Source organism: Sapajus apella, unplaced genomic scaffold (genome assembly GCF_009761245.1).
Source record: "Sapajus apella isolate SASKATOON/1434 unplaced genomic scaffold, GSC_monkey_1.0 scaffold189, whole genome shotgun sequence".
In the NCBI taxonomy this organism is placed as follows: Eukaryota; Metazoa; Chordata; class Mammalia; order Primates; family Cebidae; genus Sapajus; species Sapajus apella.
The window spans coordinates 594731-622626 of NW_022437129.1; the positions used below are offsets into that span (position 1 = coordinate 594731).

General features: G+C 54.1%; 2 protein-coding genes and 1 long non-coding RNA gene across 8 annotated transcripts in view; 2 read left to right on the top strand and 1 right to left on the bottom strand.

Annotated features, from left to right (window-relative positions):
* Positions 1 to 1486: 1486 nt before the first annotated feature.
* On the top strand, positions 1487 to 15384 carry B9D1 (B9 domain containing 1). Of its 2 annotated transcripts, XM_032269169.1 has the most exons (7): positions 1488 to 1711; positions 3389 to 3457; positions 5803 to 5914; positions 10730 to 10826; positions 11272 to 11334; positions 14701 to 14768; positions 15095 to 15384. In XM_032269169.1, the coding sequence occupies exons 1-7, from the start codon at positions 1649 to 1651 to the stop codon at positions 15235 to 15237; spliced, it is 615 nt and encodes a 204-aa protein (XP_032125060.1). In that variant the 5' UTR covers positions 1488 to 1648; the 3' UTR covers positions 15238 to 15384. The 2 variants fall into 2 exon arrangements, with proteins under 2 accessions (XP_032125061.1, XP_032125060.1); XM_032269170.1 differs by lacking the exon at positions 3389 to 3457 and having other exon boundaries at positions 1487 to 1711.
* Positions 15385 to 19643: 4259 nt separating this feature from the next.
* LOC116543539 lies at positions 19644 to 21518 on the top strand. Its single transcript, XR_004265608.1, has 2 exons — positions 19644 to 20274; positions 20767 to 21518. It is a non-coding gene; the product is annotated as an uncharacterized LOC116543539 (long non-coding RNA).
* Positions 21519 to 22386: 868 nt separating this feature from the next.
* The window catches only part of EPN2 (epsin 2), a 94951-nt gene continuing 89441 nt past the window's right edge, over positions 22387 to 27896 (bottom strand). For all 5 annotated transcript variants that reach the window (XM_032269174.1, XM_032269171.1, XM_032269175.1 and 2 more), the window contains 2 exons: positions 27092 to 27307; positions 22387 to 25184 (listed from right to left, as the gene is read on the bottom strand). In XM_032269174.1, the coding sequence (XP_032125065.1) occupies positions 24886 to 25184; positions 27092 to 27307 (515 nt within the window). In that variant the 3' untranslated portion in view covers positions 22387 to 24885. The remainder of the gene's footprint in view (positions 25185 to 27091; positions 27308 to 27896) is intronic.

Sequence of the window (27896 nt, forward strand, 5' to 3'; positions counted from 1 at the left end):
GAAGGGAGTATGACCCCCCTCCAAGAGGGGAAATGGGCTCTGGGTGCAGCACTTGGGCCCCCAGCCCACCCGCCCCCAGTCCTCCCACTCCCTCCCCCAGCTGGTCTTGGCAGATGTGTGAACCTGATTACCCACTGCCCGCCTCCCCTGATCAAATATCTTCGCTCACCAGGCAGGGGGTGGTTCAGTGGGGTGCAGGCTGGGCTGGGACTGCTCCTTTTCTCCCTCATGCAGGTGGCTGATGGGACCCCCCCCCCCAGTCTGCTCCCAAGCTGGCAGCTGGCTGCTGCAGGTGTGATGACCTGGGATCCCTGCTTGGAGCCTTGCCTCCCGGGAGTCTACACATCTGTGAATGCCTTCATTTCCTGGATCCGAGATAACGTCTCCAATGTCTCATTTGACACCTCTGCCAACAGATGCTCTTGGGACTGGCCCAGGATAAGACAGAGGCAGTGAAGGTTGTTAGCCTCTGGAGTCCTGCCTGGGTTCGAATCCTGACTTAGCTACTTACCTGCCTTTCCCATCTGAATCTGTTTCTTCCTCCGTAAAATGGAGATGTCTTCAATTATTTATCCAAGAAGTTAGTAGTTACCAAGTGTTTACTATGTGACAGGCCACAGAGATACAAGACTGACTCGTGGAGCGGGCAGTCTAGTGAGGGAGGCAAACACTAGGCCGAATTATGACCGGAATAAATGTGCAAACACAACCAACGGGGGCTCTAAGAGAAACGGATCCACGTGTTCATGGAGGCTGTGCCCTACTCGGGGCGTTCAGGGGGTAATTGACATTTGAACGCGGTCTTGACAGATTCGTCGATTCTGGCTAGCAACTCCCCTGAGCGCTAGCTGACTGGGGTGCCAGGCGCCTCCCACTGCAAGCCTCCGTTTCCCCAGCTTGGCACTGAAAAGCGATGACTTGGATGTAAGAATTCTTGAGGTCCCTCCCAAGTCCGTTTAATAAACTTTTTCGAGGGCGAGGGTCTCCAAGCCACAAGGGCGCATCCCCTTCACCTGTTTGGACCTTGCGTGACCCCAGGTGGGGAGCCTCTTCCAGCGTTAACCCGGGCAGCTATGGTCACGCCGCCCGCGCTCCGCAGCGCCTCCCTCCGCATCCTCGCTGTGGGGCCACAGCGACATCTAGTGACTGAAGGTATTTTTAACACTCGGCTTGCCGCTGGCCTGAATCAGGGGCGCTGCTCCCCAGAACTCAGCTATCTTCCGCCTCCGCGCTTCGTGGGGAGCCGGGCAGAGTCAGAGTGAACACGCATTCCCTGCGGTGCAATTGAGTCGCGCGGTAGGGCTGGCTTTTTCCGACAGCTCAACCCTCCCGCCCCAGGTCTCTCGGTCCCAGCTGCCTCAAGGACGGGTGGGGCCTCGGTGTGGAGCCCCGCCCCTCGTGCCCCGCCCCGCACAAGCCCCGCCCCCTTACGGCTGCACGTGCTAACTGCGCCTGCGCGTGTTACACACACACACACACACACACACACACACACACACACACACACTCACTCGCGCGGCTTTCGCGAAGGTGTCGCTGCCAGGAAACGTGTCCCGCGCGCCACGCCGTCTGTTTCTAGGGCAACGCCGGCGTCTCTTAGCAACCGCGCGCGGTCTAGGTGGGTTCCCCCGGAACCCCCATCCGTGTCATGACGACCGCGAGTCCTAGCGTCTTTCTACTGATGGTCAACGGGCAGGTGGAGAGCGCCCAGGTGAGCGGCCGTGGACCCCGCCGGGGCCCGCCCCCCAGCGTCCCCCGGGGCCCTTCCTGCAACCCCGCGGGCTGTCCTATGGCCCCTGGAGAGCCACGTCATTCCTCTGAGTCTCTCCGTTAGGCGGGAGAGGGAAGCCCCCATTGGAGGACTTGGCGCGAGGTTTTCGGGATCCTGAGTTCCGATGTGCGGGTGTAGAAGCAGACCTCGAGATGTTGAGGTCACACTCGGCCAAGCCCGTGGCCCCTCGCACTTGGTTGAGTCACTGGCAGGAGCCTCCCGGGGTGTAACGCGAGGAGCCGAGGCTAGGCCAGTTTCCGGCATTTGCTTCGTGTCGGGTGCCCAGCTACTGCCCCGCGTTCTGAATCCCCAGATCCGTGAACTCGGGTTCGAATCCAACCATCCAACGATGGTGGTGGCCTGGAATGCCCCAGGGAAGGTGTGCCTGTCAGGCCCGAGGGACAGGACGCTACTCTCCATCCCCCTACACTTTAGAGAAACCATTTATTGTAAACAAAAACCAACGCTCACCAAGTCCTCAATATGTGCCAAAGTCAGTGCTCAGCACTGCTTATTCCATCCTGACAACCTTGCCAGAAAGGCACTACTAACACCCCCATTTCACAGCCGGGGAAACAGCCAAAGCAACTGGCCTGTCTGGGAATTGAACCCACACCTGTCTGACCTCAAAGCTTCGCTATACTGTCCTTCCAGGTTATTGGAGATGGTGTTTATTACTGTATTACTGTGAGGTGTGACTGAGACGGTTTGGGTAAGGCTCTGATGGGGCCTGATGCTTTGTTGGTGTCTCCTGCCTTCCTGTTTCATCAGGGATACTGCTCCACGCTCCCACCCTGTCCGCCTCTGCCTTAGCCTAGTGCCTAAGACCGTCTTTCTCCCCTCTCCTGTTCTATCCCATTAGGGGCTCTTGGCTGGGCTGAGTCACATGTGTCTGTGCTCTCAGCATCATCAACCCCCCCCACATACACTCACACTCACACTGTTCCTCCCTGCTCTGCTCTCAGCACCTCCCTCTTTTCAGGGCCTCAGCTCCAGCTTTGCATATGCCCTGTGCCTGATGGCTTCCTGGGTTCTCAGACTTTTCACTTTGGCACCATTCCCTTACACTAGCGGTCCTCATCCTTTTGGGCACCAGGGACTGGTTTCGTGGAAGACAGTTTTCCCACAGACAGGATGTGGCGAGGGATGGTTTGGGGATGCCCAGCCCTGTGCCAGGCGATGGGGACACAGAAAGGCATGAAATGTGTTCTCTGCTTATGGTCTAGAGGAATTGACAGACTTAGGCACAGGTAATCATTGCTTTTATGGAGGGAAGCACAGGGCTACAGGAGCTAAGAGGAGACCTTAAACCAGCCCGAGAGTGAGAGCAGGCTCCCTGAAGGGTACGTTTTGAAGTATGAGCAGGAGTTTTCCAGATGAAGAAATAGAAAGGACAGATCAGACAGAAGGCAGAGCCTGAGCAAAGCCTGGGACTCTCCATGGACTCCCACATCTTGGCCCTGAGCCTCTCCTCTGAACGCCAGGTCCACATCCCCAGCTGGCTCTTAGACCCAATCCCAGGTGCCTCGCGTGCAGAATTCCTCTTGGCTGCCCTTGTCTAGCAAACGCATTGGCCTCAGCGTGAATACCAGTTGACAGACTCTGTGCTTTTTTCAGTTTCCAGAGTATGATGACCTCTACTGCAAGTACTGCTTTGTATACGGCCAGGACTGGGCCCCCACAGCGGTAAGCTGGACTCCTGGGCCTCCCTTACTTACCACCTTCATGATTTTTGTGGTTTCTCAAGGTGTCATACGCTTCCCCTCCCCATTCAGAACCAGTTGAGAGGTAGACACCGAGTTCAGGGGACCCACACATGAGTGTTCCTGGTAAGCTGAAGCAGAGGACACAGCCACGGTTGGACCCCCTGATCCATTCCCTAAGACCACTCACACGCCCTACCCTGTGAGCTTGCCCGGGGCAGCAAAGAGCAGCGCCTGCAGCAGGGGGCTGGCCCTGGTGAGCCAGGCTGGCTGTGGCTGAGCTGTGGACACTCTGGCCAGTCTGCTCACCATTTGGCCTCTCTTTAGCCAGTGGGGAGGACACATGTTCTTGTCGGGGGGAGTGCATATTCTAGGATGTCAGTGAGCCAGAAGTGCGGTGGGGAGACCAAGCCAGGAAGTGACAGGGATGAGCCATGAGAGGGAGGCTTCGATCTCACTAAGGCCGCCAGGGAGGGCCTTGCCAAGAAAGCAACTTTTGAGTAAAGACCTGAAGGAAGTGAGGGAACAAGCCATGGGGAAACCTGTGATAAGTGTCCGGGCAGAAAGCAGAGAGTACAAAGGCCCTGGGGCAGGAGCGCGCCCGGCATGTTTGAGGACCAGCAAGGAGGCCGTGTGGCCCCTGGAGAGCGAGCCAGCAGGAGAGCAGCCGGAAATGGAGCGGGGAGGCACCAGGGCAGATCTTGTAGGACTTAGAAGATCAGAGCAAGGACTGTGACCTTTACTTAAAGGGAGTGGGGTCCCCTTGGAGAGCTTTCAAAGAGAAGAAAGTGATCTGACTTATGTTTTTAGAAGATTCCCTGGCTTCTATGACAAGGATAGACTGCGGGAAAGGGCACGAGCAGGCAGCACAGTTGGCTTTGACAGCAGTGCAATGAGAGAGGAGAGCAGCAGTGGTGCGGTGGCGGGAGGGCTGGACTGCACGTACACCCTGGAGATAGAGCCGCGGGGCTCTTCTGATGGATGTGGGGTCTGAGAGAAGGAGGAGTTAGGATTCACAGCAGGGCTTTTAGCCTGAGCACTTCGAAGTAGGGAGCTGCCTTTCAGTGAGGAGAGCAGATTAGGGAGCGCTACCTGGAGCTCAGCCTGGTGTGGGTTAAGGTTGAGGCGCCCACTGGATGTACAAGAGGAGGTGCTGATCCACACTACAGAGGCAAGGACCAGGATGGAGACAAATTTGGGAACCTTCGACATCTAGAGCACATCGAAAGCCATGAGACAGATGAGATCACCAAGTGCAGGTAGAGGAGCCAGCCAGAGATGCAGCCTTAGGACAGCACACTGAGAAGGAACCAGCAAGAGCCACCAAGCAGGGCCACCCTATGCAGTGGAGAGACCCAGAAGCTAAGGGAAGACAGTGTATCAAGGAGGAAGCAACTGTATCAGGCGCTCCTGATGGCTCAAGTAACACGAGGACGGAGAAATGACAGTTTTGCATCTGGCAATGCTGATCACGGGCATTATTGGAGAAAACCCTTTGGTAGAATGCTGGAGCCAGCAGTCACACTGGAGTGGGGTCACAGAAAAACAGCAGGGGCGGGGCCCTGTGCAGTGGCTAATGCCTGTAATCCCAGCACTTTGGGAGGCCAAGGCAGGCAGATCATGAGGTCAGGAGTTTGAGACCAGCCTGACCAACATGGGGAAACCCCATCTCTACTAAAAATACAAAAATTAGCCGGGCACGGCATGCCTATAATCCCAGCTACTCAGGAGGCTGAGGCAGGAGAATCACTTGAACCCGGGAGGCAGAAGTTGCAGTGAGCGGAGATCCCTTCACTGCCCTCCAATCTGAGGCGACAGAGTGAGACTCTGTTTAAAAAAAAAAAAAAAAAAAGAACAGCAGGGGAGAAATTGGAACTGGTGAGTGAGGCAGTTCTTGGAAGCAGTTTTGCTGTAACGGGAGCAGAGAATGGGTTGGTGGGTGGAAGAGGCAGCAGAGTTGAAAGAGGACTGTGTGATGGACAAAATACATCTATGTGTTTACCAATGGGGATGCTCAGATGCGGGTGGGGATGCAGGGGAGTGCAATCACTGCTGGGCCATTTCCTTCAGTGGGGCAAGAGCTTGGGACCAGATCTAGCGCCCTCATGCCTGGGAGAGTGGCCTCCCAGGGTTGTCACACATGCCACCACATTGCAGTACCACACTTAAGAGGTACTCCATCACCTCTTAGTCCCCTTTGCTTGGAAGCTCGTGTCTTGGGAGAAGATAGCTGAGAAAACAGCCCTCCCAGCTGCCTGCCGAAGGTAATGGAGGGGCCACAGCAGCTTGACTCTGATCTGACCCAGCTGTCTGTCATTGTCCCCACAGGGTCTGGAGGAGGGGATCTCACAGATCACATCTAAGAGCCAAGATGTGCGGCAAGCACTGGTGTGGAACTTCCCCATTGATGTCACCTTTAAAAGCACCAACCCGTACGGCTGTGAGTCTGCAGGGGCCCTGCAGGGTAGGGTGGCAGAGCTTTCACACAGCACCCCCAAGATGGCCTCTGCCTCATCCAGCCATGACTGTTCACATTCAGATTGTCACCTGGGCTCTTGAAGCAGCCCTCAGCGCTCTCTCTCGCCATCTGTCCCTTTCCCTCCTCTTCCTCATCTGCACTCACCCCAGTTCATCTGCTACGGGCTGTGCAGCTGGCCTTCTGGAAGTTCAGAGTGGATCAGGGCCAGTGACCATGCCTGTAAAAGGCAGGCCCCTCCCTGGCATGCAGGGCTGCAGCTGTCTGGCTTGGAGGTCTGACTCCCTGCCTGTTGACTTCCTGTGGCCTGCTGTGTTCCGACCAGACCCTGGCACTTGCTCCTCCTGTGCTAGCCCCTCAAGTTCCTTTATCTGAGCTTCATTCATGCTGATCCCTCTCTCCGATACCTTTCCCATGTCCTACCTCCAACCCCTTTCCCAAGGGCTTCCTGGCTGGCATTACTTATTTTCTACCTTGGCTGGTGCTTATTAACCATGCTGCTCTTCCACTTGCACTTAATAAGTGCCTACTGTACACAAAGCCTGGGCTTAGTCTCCATGGGGACGATGAATACTTTCCCTGTGTGGACTCATCTGAGCTTCCCAATCATACCTGGTGGATAGATTTCTCTCCATTTCTTTTCCCATATGAGGCAACTGACACTCAAAACTGACTTCACTTGCCTTCTGTTTTACATCTAGTGACCAAGTGTGGATTTTCATTCAGGGCTCTCTGATTTCACAATCTAGGCCTTTCTGCTGCATGTGGCCTGGGCCTAGGCTCACCACAGTGTTGAGGGTCAGGAGCAGAAAATGCCTGGTGGTCCTCTTGGGCAGGGAATTCCATTCTGCTGTCATCATCTATGAATAGGAAGCTGCAATCGACTTCCTGTAACAGTGCAGTAAGTACTGTAGGAACTCGGCCAACGTCCTGCTGAGGACAGGTAGGAGAGGTAAATGAAATACACAAAGGCAAAAACAAAGAGCACCTACCTAAAGGTATCAGAGATCTAGTGAAGTAGAAGAGATTTACTGGGCAAGATCCAGGAGAACAGAAATCCAGAGGTTACCCCCATCCCATCTCCCCTGGGAGTGTTTGCTGATTCCAACAGAGGTGATTGAGAGACTGATCTAGACTTTTGACAGCCTCTCTGGGCCCAGGACACACACAAAAAACTGATGTTCAGAGCCCTCCAAGGGCTTAGGAGGAGGGCCTCAGGTAAATCTCTGCAAACTGGGTTAAGACCTCAAAGAGCTGCCCTAGGAATAAGGGAGAGATGGAAGCAGAGCAGTCTCACAGGGATTGCAGCCTGGCCCCGGATAATTTCAATCTCCTGATTTTTGCATTCAGCTCCAAGATTGTTACACCCAAGGCAACTGGCAAAAGCAAATAAGAAACCTCTTTCGGCTGGGCACGGTGGCTCATGTCTGTAATCCCAGCACTTGGGAAGCCGAGGCAGGTGGATCACCTGAGGTCAGGAGTTTGAGACCAACCTGACCAACATGGAGAAACCCTGTCTCTACTAAAAGTACAAAATTAGCTAGCTGGGCATGGTGGCACATGCCTGTAATCCCAGGTACTTGGAAAGCTGAGGCAGGAGAGTCGCTTGAACCTGGGAGGCAGAAGTTGCAGTGAGCCAAGATCACGTCATCGCGCTCGAGCAAGGAAAATGAGAGAAAATCTATATCTCAAAAAAAAAAAAAAAAAAAGCCGGGCGTGGTGGCTCACACCTATAATCCCAACACTTTGGGAGGCCAAGGTGGGCAGATCACGAGGTCAGTAGTTCAAGACCAGCCTGACTAACAAGGTGAAACCCCATCTCTACCAAAAATACAAAAAAAATTAGCTGGGCGTGGTGGTGCATGCCTGTAATCCCAGCTACTCAGTAAGCTGGGGCAGGAGAATCGCTTGAGCCTGGGATGAGGAGGTTGCAGTGAACTGAGATCGCACCACTGTACACCAGCCTGGGAGACAGAGCAAGACTCCGTCTCAAAAAAAAAAAAAAAAAAAAAAAAGAAAGAAAGAAAAAGAAACTCACTCATGAACATAGTTGCAAAACTCCCAAACGAAATATTCAGAAACTGAATTCAAAACGCCCAAATGAAATATTCAGGAACTAGCAAGATTAAAAAAAAAAAGGGGGGGAATAATAAAATACATCATAAAAAGTAGGGTTTATTCCAAAAATACAAAGCTTTTAAGGCACCAGGCATAGTCCTTATACCTGCAATCCCAACCCTTTGGAAGGCCGAGGTGGGAGGATTGCTTGAGGCCAGGAGTTTGAGATCAACGTGGGCAACACAGCAAGACCCTGTCTCTTAAAAAAAAAAATCTAAAATTGATCAGTGTCATTCACTACAATAAATAGAAGAAAAATCAGAGTCAGGCCGGGCACTATGGCCCACACCTGTAATCCCAGCATTTTGGGAGGCCGAGGCAGGCAGATCATTTGAGGTCAGGAGTTTGAGACCAGCCTGGCTAACATGGTGAAACCCTTTCTCTACTAAAGATATAAAAGTTAGCGGTATGATAGTGCATGCCTGTAATCCCAGCTACTCGGGAGGCTGAGGCAGGAGAATTTGAACCTGGGAAGCGGAGGTTGCCATGAGCCAAGCCCACACCACTGCACTCTAGCCTGGGTGACAGAGTGAGACTGTCTCAAAAAAAAGAAGAAAAATGATCATCCCCATAAATGAAGAAAACATGGTAAAATTCAACACCCATTCATGATAAAAGCTTAGTAAGCTAGGAAGAGAAAGAAACTTTCCTAACCTGATCAAGATTGCCATTGAAATGTCGAAAGATTTTTCTTGAGATCAGCATGCCTGTTATCACCATTAATGCTGTACAAGTAAAGAATGTAAGAATTAGCAAGAATAAAATATTCATAGACAAGATGATTATGTACAATTTCAAAATAATCCATAGATAAATTGTTAAAGTTAATAGATGGGCATGAATCTGGATATAAGATCAATGTATCTTAACAAAAATCAGTTGCTTTCTGTATGCCGACAATAAATAGAAAATGGTATTTTTAAGATATATTATTTATAATAATATTAAAATACAACTTGTTCTACCAGATAGCAAGCTTCAATTATAATCACAGTACATTAGGCTGGGCGTGGTGGCTTGCACCTGTAATCCCAGCACTTTGGGAGCCCAAGGTAGGTGGATCAGGAGTTTGAGACCAGCCTGGCCAACATGGCAAAACTCCGTCTCTACGTTAGTGGGGTGTGGTGGTAGGCGCCTGTAGTCGCAGCTACTTGGGAAGCTGGGGAGAATTGCTTGAACCCAGGAGGCAGAGGTTTCAGTGAGCCGAGATTGCGCCACTGCACCCCAGCCTGGGAGACAGAGAAAGACTCCATCTAAAAAAAAAATACACACACACACACACACACACACACACACACACACACACACCTCTAATGAAGGAAAATGTAATTTAAACCTACAGTGAGCTACCAGTGTTCGCTCACTAGGACAGCTCAAATTTAAAAGATTGGTAATGCCATGTTTTGGTGAGGTGTAGAGTAGCGGGAATCAGACACCACTGCGGGGGGTTGCTGGCAGCTTGGTGTTACCTTTTTGGAGGGAACGGACATGGGCCCTGTGCAGCATGCTTCTTGGGTGTGTGCCCACCACATGTACACACATCTGTAACGTGCACATGAGTACCGAGAGCCTGTACCATGGTGCTCAGCCTCTAGCAGAAGGGCAGCCCGTGTGTCCATCAGCGCCAGAATGAACAGTCCCTGTGGCAGATTTCCATGCAGAATGTTAAATGGCATTGAAAATGAACACCCCCCTTTACAGGAAACCATTTGAGAAAAATCTCACAGTCATAATGTTGGATTAGAGGCTGGGCACAAAAATAAACATATTGTGTAATTCCTTTTTCATAAAGGTTCAAAAAGATTGGTACAAGTAAAACACCAGGTTTGGGATGCATTCTTTGACAGTGAAGTCTTAAAAGTAAAGAGGTGGTTTCATAAAATTCAGAGTAACGGCTACCTGTGGTGGAAGGTAGTCACGGGAAGGGCACAAACCTCCCCCTAACATTTACTGAGCACTTACTATGCGTTAGGTACTATTTCATGTGTCTTAGAGATGACGAAACAGGGGCAGAGAGGTTGGGTGACTCGCCTCAGCTGTGGCTGCAGGATCAGAGCCTGGCAGATTGGCTCCTAGGCCGTCCCTGGGCCTCACCTGAAACTGGCGAGGTGAAAGCGCCTTTGCACCTCGATGGTTACAGGAAGCAGGTGTAAAAACAACCACAGCTATTATATTACCTATAATATTTCAAAGAAAAATGCCCAGAAAGTTTTTGTTTTCTCTCTGACTTCTCTAGACACCCCCAAAATAAGCCTGTGCCACCCCAATCCCCTGAGCCTGCCTTCATCAGGAAGGGAGCACCCAGAGAGCAGAGGTCCTTAGTCTGCTCTGATCACAGCTGCGGCCCTGGGCCTAGACTAGGGCCTCTGGAAGTGCCTCCTTGTACATGGGAGTGGCTGAGTGGGCCCTGACTCTGCAGCGGGGAGACGGGGTGTGGAATGCATGCCCAGGCCTCAGTAGAGACACAGGAAGTACTAGCGTGGGCAGAAGTCCTCGGCACAGTCTGGGTTCCCATGCCTGCTCCTGTCCCCTCTCAGACCTGCTACCTCAGGGCTTTGAGCTCAATCCTCTGAGCCCCCTCAGCCGGACACTCCCTGTTCCCTGCCCTGCACCTCCCCCATGTGTCCTCACGTGTTGACCCCCTGCCTTGTCCTTCTCAAGGGCCACAGATCGTGCTCAGCGTGTATGGACCAGATGTGTTCGGGAATGATGTGGTTCGAGGCTATGGCGCGGTGCACGTGCCCTTCTCACCTGGCCGGTACGTCCTCACTCTGATCTGGGCCCTGGGCAGGGCTTGTCCTAGGACAGATCTTGCCCCGTTTTCTGTCTTAGGTTCAGGCTGGGAAAGCTCTGGGGTCCCCAGGGGCCTGGGTGGCGGGGACGGGGGGCATGGGGTGTAGCCTGTATTCGGGAAGAGAACCTCTAGGATGGGTGGTGTCTGCCACACACCAGGTGGGGTGGAGAGGCAGTGGGCCCAGAAAAGAAAATTCCCGATGGACTCTGACCTCCATGAGACTGTCTCCCAGCACTCAGCTCCGTGCCCGGGCACAGTGGTGCTCAGTTAGCACAGGTTGGATTCGTTAGCATTGGTCCTGACTTGGCCCACGCTGCAGCTGCGCTGGCCTGATCCGAGTGTTTCTGCTCCCTGGAGGCTCAGAAGGTCTGTGACGCAGCACCTCTGTCTGCAAAAACATTTGTTTCAGGCACAAAAGGACCATCCCCATGTTTGTCCCAGAATCTACGTCTAAACTGCAGAAGTTTACAAGGTGAGTTTCCTACCTATAACCGCAGCCCCTCCTCCTGACCTACTGGATGAATGGATGTCACATTCTACCCCTCAGTTTGCGCCTGGTCGCCTCCTCAGCATCTGCAAGCTGCTCCACCCACTGGGGACAAATAGAAACAGGTCCCCTGGGAGTGCTGAGTCACGGGGCTCCCTTCAGCCTCTGTTCTAGCAGCAGAAGCCTGGCTGATTTTACCCTGTGCCCTGTGAAAAATCTTTGTGTCAGATGGAGCAGAGGAAAAACTCTTGTCAGATGGGAAAAATGTTCATGACATAATGTGACATTAAAAGGTGGGAAACAAGAGGATACAGCAGTATGAGCCAGACACCTTGGCACAGTAATCATGATAAACGCCTTTACATGTGGGAGTCTGTGGCCCGAGCTGACATTTGCGCTGAGGCTTAGTGTGGAGGGAAGAGCAGGGAAGAACACCAGGCCCAGGGAACAGTGCCTGCCAGGCCGAGGGGAGCACGAGCTTAGCATGCTAGGAGAAGCCAGGATGGCGGCGTGGCCAGTACGTGATAAGCCAGGCAGAATTAGGGAGATGGGGAGCAGGCAAGGGCCAGCACACCAGCACCTGCAGGGAGGGCCTGGGGGATGCTCCATGCAGCCCCAGCAGGAAGGTCTCCTACCGCTGCCCACATCCACGTGGGATCTTAGAGGGCTAGCTGGGCCCTGGCCTTCTGACTGGAGGCCCATTAGCACAGTTGGGCAGCAAGCCTCTGCCGCCCCCCAGCAGGTCAGTAAGGCACAAGGGGAAGATGGAGGACTACCTGGGTTCCACCCCCGGCGATCGTAGCCAGTGCTGGGCTTGAGAACTGGCCAGAACCCTGCTGGGTGGAGGGACAGCATTGCGCCTCAGGGCTGAAAACACCTCACTGAACTCAGAACTGTGGAGGGAGGAACGGCAGGGTCTCCACTGGCTCAGCCTAATCATTTGTGTGCCCGCTGCCCCTAGGAGCCCTTCTGGGAGGCCACCCTGTGGCAAAGGACCTCTTTCCCAGATGGCCTGGGCCAGCATCACCTGGAGGTGACAATCGCCATGCCACAGGCTGTCAGGGAGGCAGTGGGGCAGTGCCGTCGGTGGCTTGGGGAAGCCTAAGGGACTGGTGGGATCCGCACAGCCATCCCGGCCGGGCTGTTCACCCTGTTCCACCGCCCACAGCTCCAAGGAGGACTTTGGGCCTCCAGGAGAGAGCTCGCTTTGGAAGGGGTTTCACAGCCCCTGTGGAGGGGCTTGCAACTGGGCAAGGCAGTATGTGCTTGGATTACAAAAACTGGGGAAAGGTCTAATTAGTGAAGGCCATCTGATTGGCAGAATCTTCCCAAATGTGGAGGCTACTTGCTGAAGCTGAGAGCCCGGTCATCCCCAACCCTCTCCCACCCTCTCCACATCCTCTGGCCTGGCCTAGGGCCTGTCCCGAACACTCTTGGCCCCTGGATTAATTTCCCGTGGTGGCTGCTGCAGCTGCCCTTTCAGTTTCTGGTGGCCCCAGCTTTGCTTGGCTTGTCGCCTCATCACTCCAGTCTCTGCCTCTAGGGTCACAGGGCCACCTCCTCTGTCTGTGAAATCTCCCTCTCTCCTTTTCCGATAAGGGTCTTGTGATGGCATTTAGGGCACCCCTGGATGATCGTCTCGAGAACCTTGGCCTAATCGTGTCTGCAAAGTACATGTGACCCTTTTTCTCAGTAAGGTCACATGCACGGTTTCCCGGGGCTAGGATCAGCCATCTTTGTGGGCTGTTATTCAGCCTGCTGCATCCCCTCCAGTCTAGTCTTCACACAGAAAAAAAAACAGTGTTCCTAAAACACCCCTCCCCTTCGAGAACCTGCCCCATGCTGTTCCTCTTTCGGGATGATCTTCAACCAGAATGCCGCCAGGCCGGTAGTTGGGCCCTGCCCACCTCATGGCCTCTGCCACTTGCTTCCCATTTGCCTCAGTTCCTCTAGCCCGGGGGGTCTTTCCCTGCCTTGGGCCCTTGCCTGGAACGCCCTCCAGAACAGTCTCTCATCTCTCCCACCCCAGCCAGCCAAGCAGACCACCTTGGCGCACCCCAGGAAAGAAATTCACTGGGGACCGGCTCTCCATATGTGAGCTCTGGGATGGGATCTGGGATCTGCCGGGCATGGTGGGGACGCTCCCAGGCCCCAGTCCGCACACACAGCCCCCTGTCAGGTGGGTGCTGCGAGAGCCTCGCTCTCCCAAAGGAGAAACTGAGGTGCAGGGGTTATGGCTGCCTGTCCCTTCCCCTCGGGGAGCACCCACTGGCTTTCACTCCCTGGCTCCCTCCTCGGGGTTGGGGGCTGGCGGGCAGTGCTCCCTGGCTGTAGTCTTCACAGGACAACCCCCTGCGGCAGCCGGGGGGCCCCTCCCTGGCCTGGCCCCTCCGCGGCAGCCCCGGGTGAGCGCTGGTGCCCACCTCGGAGACGGAGAGGCTGAGGGGAGGGCTGCGCAGGGCTGTTGCGTCGCCACGGTTGCCAGCGACCCTCAGGGGCCAGGTGTGATGTGGGGTGGCCCTGGGAGCTGTGGCATGGAGGAGGCGCGGCCGTGAGTCCCTGCGGGGCGAAGCCCGCGGCTGCGGGACCCACCCAGCCGGGAATAGTGCTCCTGGTTGTTTCCGGCTCGCGTGGGTGTGTCGGCGGGCCTCGGGGCCTGACAACCCCGGCCTCCCGGCCTCCCGGCCTCCTGCCGGCCCAAGTAGGGCCTGGGGCTGGGGAGGGCGCATGCTGGGCCCGGTGGCTGCGTGCCGCCCTGACAGGTCCTGCGGTGGGTGCCACGATTGTCCCCATGTTACAGTTGACAAGCTTACGATTCAGGGATGGGAAGTGACGTTTCCTGGACCCCCACATTAACAGGAGGCGAGGCTGAGGAGCCCAGTTCTGGCCCTTTTGCCCACCCCATGGATTCTTTGGGGTGGGATCCCCTTCTGGGGAGGCTGAAGGGTCACACTGTCCCCTCCCCTCCCCCACCTCAGCTGCTGTCACTTTTCTGGGATTTCCACCTGGGTTCAGGCAGCACCCCCACCCCAGAATCTCCCTGAGCTCTCATTCCCAGTGAACCAAACCTATGGAAGCCGGAGATGGAAAAGCCTAACCCACCAGCGGAGGCAGCATGGGTGCAGAGCACCTGAGGCCTGGCTAGGCTGTGTGACCCTAGCAAGGGACACCACCGCGCTGGAGCCCAGCCACTGGGAAGGCTCTGCTTCGGGCCTGACTCCTGGTGGGGGCAGGGTGCAGCTGGAGGAGAAGTGCTGGTTTCCAGAGTGAGGAGAGTCCACATCCAGCGTCGTCCATGGCCAGGAGTGCCCGGGTGGGGTCCTGCTCACCCATGTTCTTCTGTGTTCCCAGCTGGTTCATGGGGCGGCGACCCGAGTACACAGACCCCAAGGTGGTGGCTCAGGGTGAAGGCCGGGAAGGTAAAGCTCCCTCCCCTCCCTTACCCCCAGCCCCCAGACAGGTTAGAGCCTGGGAGTGGGTGGGCCCAGGCTTGGGGGTGAATGCCAAGGACCTGCCAGGCACCTGGGAGCTGGCCCACGAATGTTCCCAGATGAGGGCTGCTGGAACACAGAGGGTCTGTCATGTCTGCCTGTCCCAGCGGCAGCCTCTTTCCCTCCCAGTGAGTGGCATGGGTCAGGCGCTGTTGTCCCCATTTTACAGACGCTGAGGCTGAGAGATTCCCAGATCAACCTGGGTTTGTCTCTGCCCCAACCCAGCCTGGCTGATGCTGCCCTTCTGTCCCCAGTGACCCGTGTCCGCTCTCAGGGTTTTGTCACCCTCCTCTTCAACGTAGTGACCAAGGACATGAGGAAGCTGGGCTACGACACTGGGCCTGCAGACACACAGGGCGTCTCAGGTCCCAGCCTGCCCCAGGGCTTCCCCCAGTGAAGGCACCACAGGTGCACAGTCTCTGATAATGAAGGGCTGCCTTCCTGGAGTCAGCTGCTGGCCATCGGTCTAAAGGGCAGCCTGGTGGCGGGAGCTGGGGCACACAGAACAGTTTTCTACAATAAAGTCACATTTTCAGAAAGCCCAGGCCTGGGGCTGCCTTCTCTCCTGTTTAGCCCCTCCCCCACAGGAGCTGGGGGCTCTTGGGCCTTCCCTGGCCCCACCTTCAGGGCTCTCCCCATCCCTACCCCTTGTGCCGTCAAAGCTGTCTGGAGACCAGACCGTGGCCATCTGGGATGGGAGCTCTGACATCACCAGCCTCTGACACTCACAGCTGTGTGGCCTTTTCTACACCTCAACACATTCATCCTTGAACTGGGCATGGCACCCTCCTTGGAGGCTTGGGGTTTAAGCAGAATCACCTGCTCAGCCATGCTCTCAGCCACGAGCCTCTATTGGCAAGGAGGAGAGAACCCTACTATTGGGAGCTGGATGGTGAGGTACCCTCGGGATGGCAGACCCTCAGCCTGCCCACTCCACTCTCTGTCCCCACTACCCGCAGTCCCAGGGTTGGGGCTGGAAACCTACCAGGGGTGCGGGGCTGCCAGCTGGAGTCCAGCTTTCTGGCAGCCCCTTGGCAAGAGAGGAAGGTGAGCTCCCTGGCTTAACACCCTGGCCTCTGAGGTGATCTGGGCCCCTCTGGAAGCAGAGTCCCTTCAGCATTACTTCAGGGGGCCCTGGGCCTGGGCCTCCCCACCGTCACGCAAACCTCTGGAACCTCACAAGGCAGCCCCGGGCCCTCTCTGCCCTGCCACTGAGCTTTCCTCGGCAGACATGGTGCCCCAGCCTAGATACTGCCCTCAGTGGGACCCAGAAGAAACCACAGGCTCGCCCATGTTATCCTAGGCTGTTATGGGCACTTGCCCTGAGACCACCTGAGCCGACTGTCTTCTGCCCTTTATCTCACGGGCACTCCCCTGCCCTCCCTGCAACTCACTGTGCGTTCTGGAACTCATGGTCTGTTGTCAGCAAACTTCCGGATTCCAACTGCCTTCTCTGAATAGGAAGTTCCCTCTAGCTCTGGCCTTGCTGAAGCCCACTCAGTCGCCTGCAGCCCCCCACGTGCGGTGGACTGAGACCGGGTGTGTCCTTGCCGCCTCACTCGCAACCCTCTTCTCCACTCCCCCAACAGCCACGCGTGTTTCTTGTTACTGGTGACCGCACTGCCTCCGAGGGCTAGATTGAGGTGTCCCTCACTCAGGCCAGGCTCTCCCTCACGTGGCGCTTCCCTGGGCCCTTCAAACCACCAGGCTGTCCAAGCCCCTGGCCCAGCCCCTCTTTCCTTGTTTTCCTCCCAACCCAGTTTAGAATTCCTGGTCACCTGCATGCACTTCCTGGTAGTGCCCTCCTGCCTTCATGCTCACCTGGCAGAGCCTCAGCCCTGGTAACAGCCAGCTGTCCGTCCGCCTGCCCTGCACCTGCCTGATCCCCAGAGCCACGGCATGTTCCATCCACAGCCCAGGTCTGTGTTTCCCTGGACAACTCCCTCAATAGTTCTCTGAGGAAACACAACTTTTGTCTCTTCAGACCTCCAGCACCCTCCCTGCCAGCTTAGCTGAGGCACTCCCTCCATTCCCACAGCCACCCCACACCAGCTGCCACCCTGAGCCGACCTGACGACGCGCCTTGGCAGTGTGGGAGACGCGGTGTCTCTGGCTTCTCCCAGGCCCCCCACCCACAAGGGGCTTCTTCCTTGTCCCTCCATCATGAGCTTTCCTGCACAGGCTCCTTCGCATCAGCCTCCACGCATGCCCCACACGTGTCATGGGAGGACAGAGCAACAGCCCTGCAACCCCAGGCTGCTCCTGTCCTCTGCCCCATTTTATCACAGCTCCCTGAGGGGCTGTCTTCTCTGTCCATGGCCTCACCCCACCCAGACCACTGGCCTCGGTCCACATCAAGGAGACCTGAAGTGTCTTCCCTGAAGCCTCTAGCCTGTGGCGTGCATGTTCGAGCCTCAGGCCCCTTTCATCCAGCCTGTCAGCAGTTGCCACATACTCAATCACCCTCTTCTGGTTATGTTTAATTTTTCCAATTTTTCTCAACATCACTCAAAGGTTTAAACATGGAAAAGTTGACTTCATTTTACAGTGAGCCCCACATACCCACCACCTAGATTCTACCATTACCGCTTTCCTGTTGCATACTTGCATTTTTACATCTATCAACTATTCATCTCTGCTTCAATCCATCCTACTTTTAGTGCATTTCAAAATAAACTGCGGCATCAGGACACCGCCTTCGTGTGTTTCAGCACACTCACCATTAACCAGAATCCAGACTTTAGTGTGTTCTTTTGTGGGGACATTTACATACAACAAAATGCGTAACTTTTTTTTTTTTTTTTTTTTGAGACAGAGTCTTACTCTGTCCCCCACACTGGAGTGCAGTGGCAAGATCTTGGCTCACTGCAACCTCTGCCTCCCGGGTTCAAGCGATTCTCCTGCCTCAGCCTCCAAGTAGCTGGAATTACAGGCACCTGCCACCATGCCCGGCCAATTTTTCTATTTTTAGTACAGACGGGGTTTCACCACGTTGGCCAGGCTGGTCTTGTACTCCTGACCTCAGGTGGTCCGTGTGCCTCAGCGTCCCAAAGTGCTGAGATTATAGGTTTGAGCCACCATGCCTGGCCTAGAATGCTTTAAGAATTCACAACCCAGCGGGATGCGGTGGCTCATGCCTGTAATCCCAGCACTTTGCGAGGCCAAGGAGGGCGGATCACCTGAGGTCAGGAGTTCAAGACCAGCCTGGCCAACATGGTGAAACCCCATCTCTACTAAAAATACAAAAAATTGGCGCGATGGCAGGCACCTGTAATCCCAGCTACTTGGGATGCTGAAGCAAGAGAATCGCTTGAACCCGGGAGGCAGAAGTTGGAAAAAAAATGCACAACCTGGCCCCAAAGGCACGGAACAAGCGTCACTGTCACCTCACAAAGCATCCCTGCCCAGTCAAGATGAGATGATGCAGTGAGATTTAAAGGCTGAAGGTGTGAGTGCCGGAGAAGCTGGGTGGGGGGTGTTGGGCATGTGGGATCCCCTCCATGAGGACAGGTGAGGTATACAGGGCCCAGGTCCACGCTCACTTGCTGTCCATGCTGTTGGCCACTGTCACAAAGTCGCATGTTCACCAGATGATCTCCCTTTTCTCCTGGCACACCAGAAGACTACATTTCCCAGGCCCCTTGTATCGAGGTGGGTCTGTGTCAGTAGTTCTAGCCAAAGCAAAGTATGAAAAGGGTGTTCATCACTGAGCAGGCGGACCCACTTCAGTGTCACAGGAGCAGTTCTCCTCGTTCTGGGGCATGGCCCTCTTTGAGGCACACGTTGAAGATAGCAGCATCATAAGGAAGGAGCCTGGGTCTTGGCACCCCAGTTTGCAGAGCACCTCCAGGAGTATCTCCATCAGGCTTTTTATGAGTGGGAAATACTCAAAAGATACTGTGCCCAGCCAACCAGAGCTTGGGTTATTTGATCCTGCACAGCCTATTCTATTGCAAATGATATGGAAATCAGGAGTGGGTCTCTGCTGTAGCCAAAAAAAACCCAAAAAACAAAAAACAAACAGTGTCATTGGCTAAGCAGCTGGGTGGCAGGCAGAATGAATACAGCTCACAGGCTGGGCAGCAGGACATCGTATTATGCAAGTACAAGACATCTGTAAGACTCTTGTGCTAACTTGGGACGCAGGTTGTGCGTCCACAGAGCCAGCAGCTCTAGGGGAAAGGGACACGCCAGATAGGATGTACATGCAGTGTGAGCTCGCTATCTTGACTGCATTTTGGAACGCCAGCACAGTAAAGAGGAAAGAACCGGCTAGTTTGCAAGCAGAAATGAACGGGAAAACAGAGAATCTTAAAAAAAAAAAATTTCTATCAAAAGGTTGCAAAAGCAGTCTTTCTAGATCTCAGATGAGAAGAGGTAAGGCTGAAAATTGCTTTGAACAATAAATGCATAATAAAACTTCTCATCTGAACAAAATAACTTGGCCTTTTGGTAAATATGGAATTAAGGGGGTGGTTCTCCCATCATAATCCCATATGGCCTCATGATAGCTACCATTAAGTTGAGAGAAGCATGGAGGTAAGGATATAAGGCGGCTTATGTCTAGGAAAGAATTTTTTTTTTTTTTTTTCAGATGGAGTCTCGCTCTGTCACCAGGCTGGAGTGCGATGGCATGATCTTGGCTCACTGCAACCTTCGCCTCCCAGGTTCAAGCAATTCTGCTTCAGCCTCTCGATTAGCTGGGACTACAGGTGGTGCGCGCCACCACGCCTAGCTAATTTCTGTATTTTTAGTAGAGACGGGATTTTACCATGTAGGCCAGGATGGTCTCAATCTCCTGGGCCTCCCAAAGTGCTGGGATTAGAGGTGTGAGCCACCGCCTGGCCTAGGAAAGAATTTTATGTGTGTGCTTGGGATATCTATTGCTATTTAACAAACTACCCCAAAACTTTGTTGTTTAAAACCACTATCATTTATCACTCATGATCTCGTCAGGGACTGGGCTCAGCTGGGTGGTTGTGCTACACTGGATGCTGGCTGGGGCTGTTCCACTGAGCTGACCAGGATGATTACTCACATGGCTAGCTGTTGTCTGGGGCTCATCGGGGCCTACCGACCAGAACACCTCAGTTCTCTCTCATGTGGCCTCTGTGTTTGAACTTCTCATAGCACGACAGGTGAGCTACCAGTGGAACATGCCAAGATGTCAAGCCCCATGTGAGGCATTTATTAAGCCCCTGCTGCCATCATGCCACTGGCCCCATCTAGTCATCGGCCACGCCCATCAGGTGAGGGAGACCACACCGGGAGACAGGGTCTATCAGGGGCCACTAAAGTAACACTCTGGCCAAAATAATGCAGTTACTTGCACATGGAACTGATTAGAAGTGCTAAGATTGTCATGTTTTTGAGGAAACTGTGCTTATACAAGGCCCACGAGCCTGGACTGAAGCCACCAGTTCACTTAAAACAGGTCCTAGCCTCACATGCACACGAATGTTCATTGCAGCACTGTTTACAATAGCAAAGACCTGGAACCAACCCAAACGCCCACTGATGATAGACTGGACAGGGAAAATGTGGCACATATACACCATGAAATATTATGCAGCCATCAAAAATGATGAGTTCGTGTCCTATGAACCTGGAAACCATCATTATCAGCAAACTGACACAAGAGCAGAAAATCAAACACTGCATGTTCTCATTCATAGGCGGGTGTTGAACAATGAGAACACATGGACACAGGGTGGGGAGCACTACACACTGGGGTCTGTTGGGGGGAAATAGAGGAGGGACAGCGGAGGGTGGGGAGTTGGGGAGAGATAGCATGGGGAGAAATGCCAGATATAGGTGAAGGGGAGCAAGGCAGCAAATCACGCTGCCACGTGTGTACCTATGCAACAATCTTGCATGTTCTTCACATGTACCCCATAACCTAAAATGCAATTGAAAAAAAAAACAGGTCCTAGCCTGGAACCGTCCACCCACAGGCAGTAGATGAGAAAGCCAAGCTTGGCCCAAGAGCTGCAGCCAAAGGGATACAAAAAAGGCCAGCCGCCCCCACCCTCCCATCTCCCCCCCAGCCCAAGACCAGGGGCAGAGCAGGGCACCGTCAGGTCTTTTCCCTCCTCGGTGCAAGGAGACCTTGGTCTGTGCTGCAGCTTCCAGCACTGTGGGGGCATCTCCCATTCTCTGCTCCTCAAAATGGTGCTGGACTGTGGGTACTGACCCCTGCCCCATTGTCTGTTACTGTTGGGGGAAAGGCACAGATCACAGGTCTCTCTAGTTTACAGGCTGTGTCTGCCTTGCTGGAGAAGGCTTTGAAGCCACAGAGCCCAGGACACAGGACCTTATGGTCTATGTATGAGAAAAAGACTGAAATAACTCTCTGGGGGCCAGACAGTCCACTGTGACCGGGACTGGCAATGTTAACTAAGCCCATTTCCCCACCTCCCACCTTCCGCCTCAAAGGAAGCCTGCACTTGCCCATCCCGCCACATCTGGATGGGGGCCGAGGATCTAATTCTGGCACTGGCATGGGAAGCAGTGAGGCACTTCCAGGCCTGGCTGTAAGAAATCTTCTATGCTTGACCCTTGTCCATTTGTCCCTTCATAGCCACCTGAAGGGCTGTCAGAGAGAGCAGTGTCTCAAGATGAAAGTGGCTTGGGTCCCTGAGTCAGACTTCTGTGAGAAACAAACTCGTGTGAAGCCGCTGAGCGCTGGAGATTTGTTACTGCCGCGTAACCAAGAGCATCCCAGACACCCTTCTTTTGCTCGTATCCCCTGCACTGAATGGGCACTCCCTGCCACCAGCCCCTAGTCTCCTGGCTGAGAGTCAAGCTTCTCCGCTTGTCCTTGGGTACACTGGGAGGCAGGCACTGGCAGAGAGCAGAGGGCTGCAGGGCAGCCCCAGGCCTTCCTCCAGGCTTGCCTCAGGACCTCCAACCCTTTCCACCAGCGTCTCCCAGCAGCCCCTGCCTCGGCCTGGCCTCCTCCCATGACCCGAGCGCCACCTCTACCTCTCCTGCACGTGTCCTCCAGCCGCTGCCCTCCTCTGGTCGGCGACTTAGGCACAGGCCCTTTGTGTCGGTCAGCTTTGCACAGCAAGCCACCCAAGAACCAGTGGCTCCAAAAGGCACTTCCTCTCCCGAACACGCAGTTGACTGGGCAGCTCTGCACACTCCCTCCCTCCGTGGCCACGACAGTGGCAGCTTCCCAGAGCAGCTCTTCAGCAGCACGGACAAAGGCAGATCACAGAACGCCTCTGGGGACCCTGCACACTGTCACACCTCATCCAAAGCAGGCTCCACCAGTGACAAGGCCACGGCAAGAGAGTAGACGTGGAAGGGTAAAGGGCAGTGGCTAGCACTTCCCCCAAGCCACCGGTCCGAGCACCTCACCAAGGGCTACCTCCCACCCCCTTTACCCTGAGGTTCAGGGGCAACTGAATGCCCAGCTCACATGGGCACTAGGACTAGGTTGGTGGCCTCATTAACTGCAGATCAAGCTCCACAGGAATCGGCTCCCTCGTCTCCCACCCCTCTCCGGTGGGGTGGAAGAAGGACACAGCCAGAAACTGCATCATGATACAAATGATAAATTATATTTATACAGTAAATAAGTATCAACAGTCAACACAAGTTCAAAACCAGCCACCGGCCTCTGGGACTGAGGAACAGCTGGGTGACATCTTCCACCGCTGTGCCCATCAGGAGGAAGCACGACGGCACAGCTGCAGCACACGTGGCAGTGGCCGGTGGCTTCATGATCAGTGCAGTGGGCAACAGGGACATGCACTCGGGATGGCCTGTGCCAGAAGATGGGGCGGGGGGCTGTCTTCTTGGGTCCTGGTGGCCCAGTGGCTGTCATGTTGGGGCCTCAAAGTCGAGTCACGAAGGGCTCTTCTGTTACAAAAGAATCACTGACCCCAAGTAGTCGAGTCTGGTCTACTGACCTGTAAGGCTGGCCCAGGCCCTGCACCGTCTGAAGGAAAGCACCTTTCTGGGCAAGCATCCTGCCTCCCATCCCATTGCACCTCCCTACCCTTCCCCTGGCAGATGCAACCAGCCACCAGCCTTCCCAAACGACAGCAGAAGCCTAAGGCCCAGCCCCAGGCCTGCGGTTCTGGCAGAGGGTAGCTGGTCAGGAGCTCTAGACACGGCTCCTGGGGCTGGAGAGGGTGACCTCAGGAGCAGCAGCACAGGAGGGTGCAGTCCTCACTCAGAGTCTGCATGTCCCGGCAGCCCAGAGACCAGTGAAGATCTCTCCTGTGCCAGTGCAAAGGGTTAGATCTTCTGGGACCAGAGAGGGGCTGGCAGGTGGTCAGCTGCCCTTAGAGCTGGAGGTGAGAAGTCCCCATGGTGGAAAGCGGGCCAGAAACATCCACCAGGCAACCTGCCCAGACACAGGAGTGGGGAAATGTCCCTTCCCTGGGTAAAAGCAAGTCTTTTCTGGTCTTTAATGCATGACTCAATACTTATACAGTAGTAGGTGACATGAGGACAGCAGGAGTTTGGGAGAGGGAGGTACTATTAGTGCATGTTTGTTAAAAATCTGTCCCAGGTGAATGACTTTTTTCTTCATCTCCAAAATACAAGAGAATTATTTTTAGGTCTGCAAAACTTAAAAATAATGTCTGGAGTTAGCAGGTAGGTGGATCAGGGCCAGCCCTGGTCCCTTATCTCCCCAACCCCCATCTTAGCCTGGGGACTGCTGCCCAGGGACCCATGGGCACAGAGCACCACACATGCCCTTGGGACAACTGCCATTTCCACATTATTCCCATCTTTAGCCTGAGCGTGGATTAAGACAGAGGAGATCACAGACACACAAGGTTAAAGATGTTTCTTCCATTTCAGATTCCCATTGTAAACACAAGTCCTTGTTAATCCCTGCATGCCTTTAATTAAAAAAAGGAATTAGTTGATAAAAATTGGTGAGTCACATTCATACACTGTATTTTTTCTTTAACTTTCAGGATGTTGGTATATCAGTAAGAAAAATAGCCTCTCTCTCAGGATCTAGCCAAAAAGGCTGAAAGTCAATCCCTTTAGTAATTCACCAAAAACGAGTTAAAGAAAGGAAAAGGCAACTGGAGGCTAGGATTTTTTTGTTGCTGTTGTAGTTTTTTTTTTTTTTTTTAAATAAACATCATCATCTATGTGTAATCAAATTCCCATATTTTTTTCCTATAAAGAATTTGCTTTAGTTTTTTCATAAGGCATTTTTTTTTTGTCATCCAAACATCTCTTCCTTTTAAAATTTTCTTAGAGTGAAAACCATAAATAAGAGGATTTAAACCACTAACATGGCATGTGCCGATATCTTCATTCAGCCAGACCTGGTAAATTCTATCAAAACTAGACAGTTAAATAAGAACCACGTTATAAAAATATTAGCCAAAAAAAGACTATTAGATAATTCTGCAAACTCAAATATGAAACTGTACTAAACAAAATATGTGCAAAGGTACACAAGCATAGAGCCGCGCTGGGGGTTATGCTCAGATTAGCTTTAAAGCTCACTCTAGTGGATTTAATTTAAGAGTTGTCCACGGTGGTGGTGTTTACCTTGAACTCACACGAGTCAAAGAAAAATAAAATATGCACAACCACTTCCCCAAAAGGTCAGTGTCTGTGGAGCCGGTGCCTCATCATGTCCACACCCAGGACTGCCTGGGGTATCCCTAAGACTGGCGGGGGGAGAACAAAGACGAGGCCACCGTCCCACGTCCAGGGCCAGGCAACGTCCTAGAGACCCTTGGGCTGAGGATGGGGGAAAGGGCAACACTGATGACTCCACCTCCTCATCTAAGGCCTCAGAGGAGCCCTGCTAGGACCTGAGTGCCCGGGAGGAGGTGGCAAGAGCAGGCCAAGCCAAGTGGGCCTGCCTTGGAAGGCGAGGGTCTGAGGGTTGGGGCTGTAAAGACAGCCCTTTCATCAGGAAGCTGGAGCTGAAAAGCCCTAATACCCCTAATCCCCAAACTCTTGGATCCCATCCCACAGACCAGAGTCCCTGCTCAGCATCCTCCAGCACAGGTGCTCTGGGTATTCCCTCTGGGGCAGGTCCTAGGCCCAGGCACTAGAGAAGGAAAGGGTTTGTTGTGCCAGTGGCCTGGGCTGCCGATGGGGGGATACCCACGCTGCCCACCATGTTCATTGTTGCAGGGCCCAGTGGGGTCAGAGAGGAACCACTGGACCCCAGAGCTGGGTGTGGAGCCGTGGAGGTCATCGAGGCCACAGCCATGGACTCCACTCCTGGGCCAGGCCCAAAGGATGTGCTGGTCCCCAGGACTGGGCTCCCTCGAAGCTGGTTCAGCGTCAGCGGCTGGGGCTGGTTCACCTGGAAGGGGTTAACAGGGGCCGAGGTGGCGGGTGCACCTGGGGAGACAGAAGGAGTGGTAGAGACTGAGCTGCCAGGGTGTGGCTTTCTGAGCTCCCAGGTCAAGGACTGCATGAAGGTGTTCTGGTCCCTGCTGTGCCCTCAGAGCCCATGACAGTGCCAGCTGAGTCTATGGCAGACACTAGCAAATATCTGCTGACTGCATGAATCTGCACTTTAAGGAAGAGGAGATTGAGGCTATGAGACGCCAAGTGATTTGTCCAGCACTACAAAGCTGAACACGGCCACACCAGGAACACACCCATCTCGGGACACCCGGGTCCCTCTGCAGGGCTGGCACCCAGGACACCTTCAGCAGCCATCAGCTGCCACTGCTCCCTCATTCTATTTGCTGAGGGGAACATGGGACCTGCAGTGTGTGGCTCATGTGGCAGTTCCCGCACTCACCCAGAGACCCACATGTGACACTGCGAAGGCTGGAAGCCCTGCAGTCAAGAAGCTGATGCAGCTTTATCTTTCCCAGTGTCTCCAGAACTTCTCTCACACCAGAAAGCCTCTTCTTTGCCCAAGTGTGTGTGCTGCCGGCACCAACTCTCCTACGTAGCCTGACACTACCTTGTGTGGCCTGGAGAATGGCCCTGGGTGTCCAGCAGAGCTGCCCAAACCTCCTCCATCTTGGCTGCAGCCCCCAGGGACCATGACTGGTGTGCAGCCAGCCAAGCTGCCCTAGGCCTCCAGCCAGGTGCTCACCAAGAGCTGATGGACACAGACGACGACTAGAGCTCCTGCAGGGCCTTCAAGGGCTCTCTGGGCAGAGGAGGCAGGAGGCCTCCGGGGCAGGCACAGGCTCCTGGCTGGCTAAGGAGTCTGGAACCTAATCTTGTTCCACCCGGAGAGTCATCCTCCCCTGGGGGCTGCCACATCCTCACCCATCTCAGGACCTCAGGGTTGGCCAGGACCTAGGAACTCCACACCCCTCACTTCTGCCCAGGGGTCCCCAACCTCAGCCTCTCTAAGTTCAGTGGTCATTCTCCTCTGAAAGGTACTGTCAGGGGTGGTGGCCCAAAATCCTCAGACCCCTGCATCATGGGGCAAGGTCAGAGGCTGAACACCTGAAGGTGACACATTCCTGTACTGGGGGAAGCCCAAGTCCTTGGGGAAACCCATGAGGAAGGAGCTGGGGGGACTTCCTAGAAGGCGGTTGTCTGAGCTGGGTGTTGAAGGATTAGCAAGATGCTTTCATTGGGAAAGAGGAGGGAGGACATTCCAGGCAGGGGGAACTGAGTGTGTAACTGCCTGGGCTTAGGAAAGGGTTCTGCAGGCTGAGGGGTGCCAAGGAGCTGGGTGTCATGAGGGTTTGATGCACACGGGGAGGGAGGAGGAGGGTGGACCCAGGCCATAATGGCCCTGGATACCCAAATGAACAGCTGGGGGCTTGCCCAGCAGCCAATGTGGGGCCCTGAGGGTGGACGGCAGACTCTGGCACCAGGAGTGGAAGTGAGAGACCTAGAGGAAGGTTTGTACCCAAAGGCGAAGTTACATTTTCCCTAAGAGAGGCATGCTAGGCAGCAAACCCTGGCTCTTCCTCACCCCCAGCAGCCCACCCTACTTCCCCTGTCTTGGAACTGACACACCCTTTTGGGTCTCCCTACCGTGGGGCACCAAGGAGCCTGGAAGCTAATCCAGTTCCAAAGGGCAGCTTCTCCTTGGTAGTCTCAACTGAGAGGAGAGGAGCTGTTTCCAACCCACACCCACCCGCAAACTGAACAACGGCTTCCACACCCCTCCCCATGCGGCCTTGGTGACGGCGTAAGTGCTAATCCGGAGTTTCCGGCTAACCCCACCCTTTCCCCGTCACATAGTGGGAGGAGGCCCTGAGAGGCCTGCTGCACACCTATTCTCAGGCACAGCAAGCAGCTGGATGAAGCCTGGGATGAGAGCCTACCTGGTGCCAGGAAAGGGTTGAGAGACTGGGCCGGTGGGGCGGGCCTGGTCACCAGTGAATCCAGGTTCACCAGGGCTGCATTGGGGCCCAGGAAGGACTCAGGTGTTTTCCGAGCACTGCTGGGCTTGCTTGAGGTGACGGTCAGGGGTTGAGACTCAAAAGAGTCAGGGCTGGTAGTTCCATTGTTTTGGGATGGCAGAGAGGTCACAGATTCAGCTACGAGACAAGGACACATATGGGAGGGTGAGTGTGGTAGGGACCGCCTAGACTGTGTAGTTAACACAAAACATGGCCTCCTGGGGGACACGCCTGCCTGACGGTGCCGTGTGAAGACACACAGCCAGTCACGGGCTGGATAAATCACGTGTCCACATAGCCAAACACCAGAATGAGGGACAGAAGAATACCTAATGATGAGCAAAGAACACTTTATCAAAATACTAAGTGGGAAAACAGCAGGTTACAGAAGAGTGTGTGTATAGCTCAATCCTCCAGAACACTAAGATGTCATTTTGAGTTGGAGGCTATGCATAGGCAATTTACTTTTTTTTTTTTTTTTACATTTTCCATTTACGAAATTTTCTACAATAAACATGAATTTCTTGATAGCAAAAAGCAAGCAGATTTTTTTTTTTTTTAAATTCAGCCCATAAGGTGACATAGCATGTGCTGAGACAGGCCGGTAGAAATGTGACTACCGAGTTCTGAATGACAGTCTGTCTCTCACTCAGTGACCCCATTTCTAGGAATCTGGTCTAAGCAAATAATGCAAAATGTGAACAGGGTTGTAAACATGAAGGGCTTC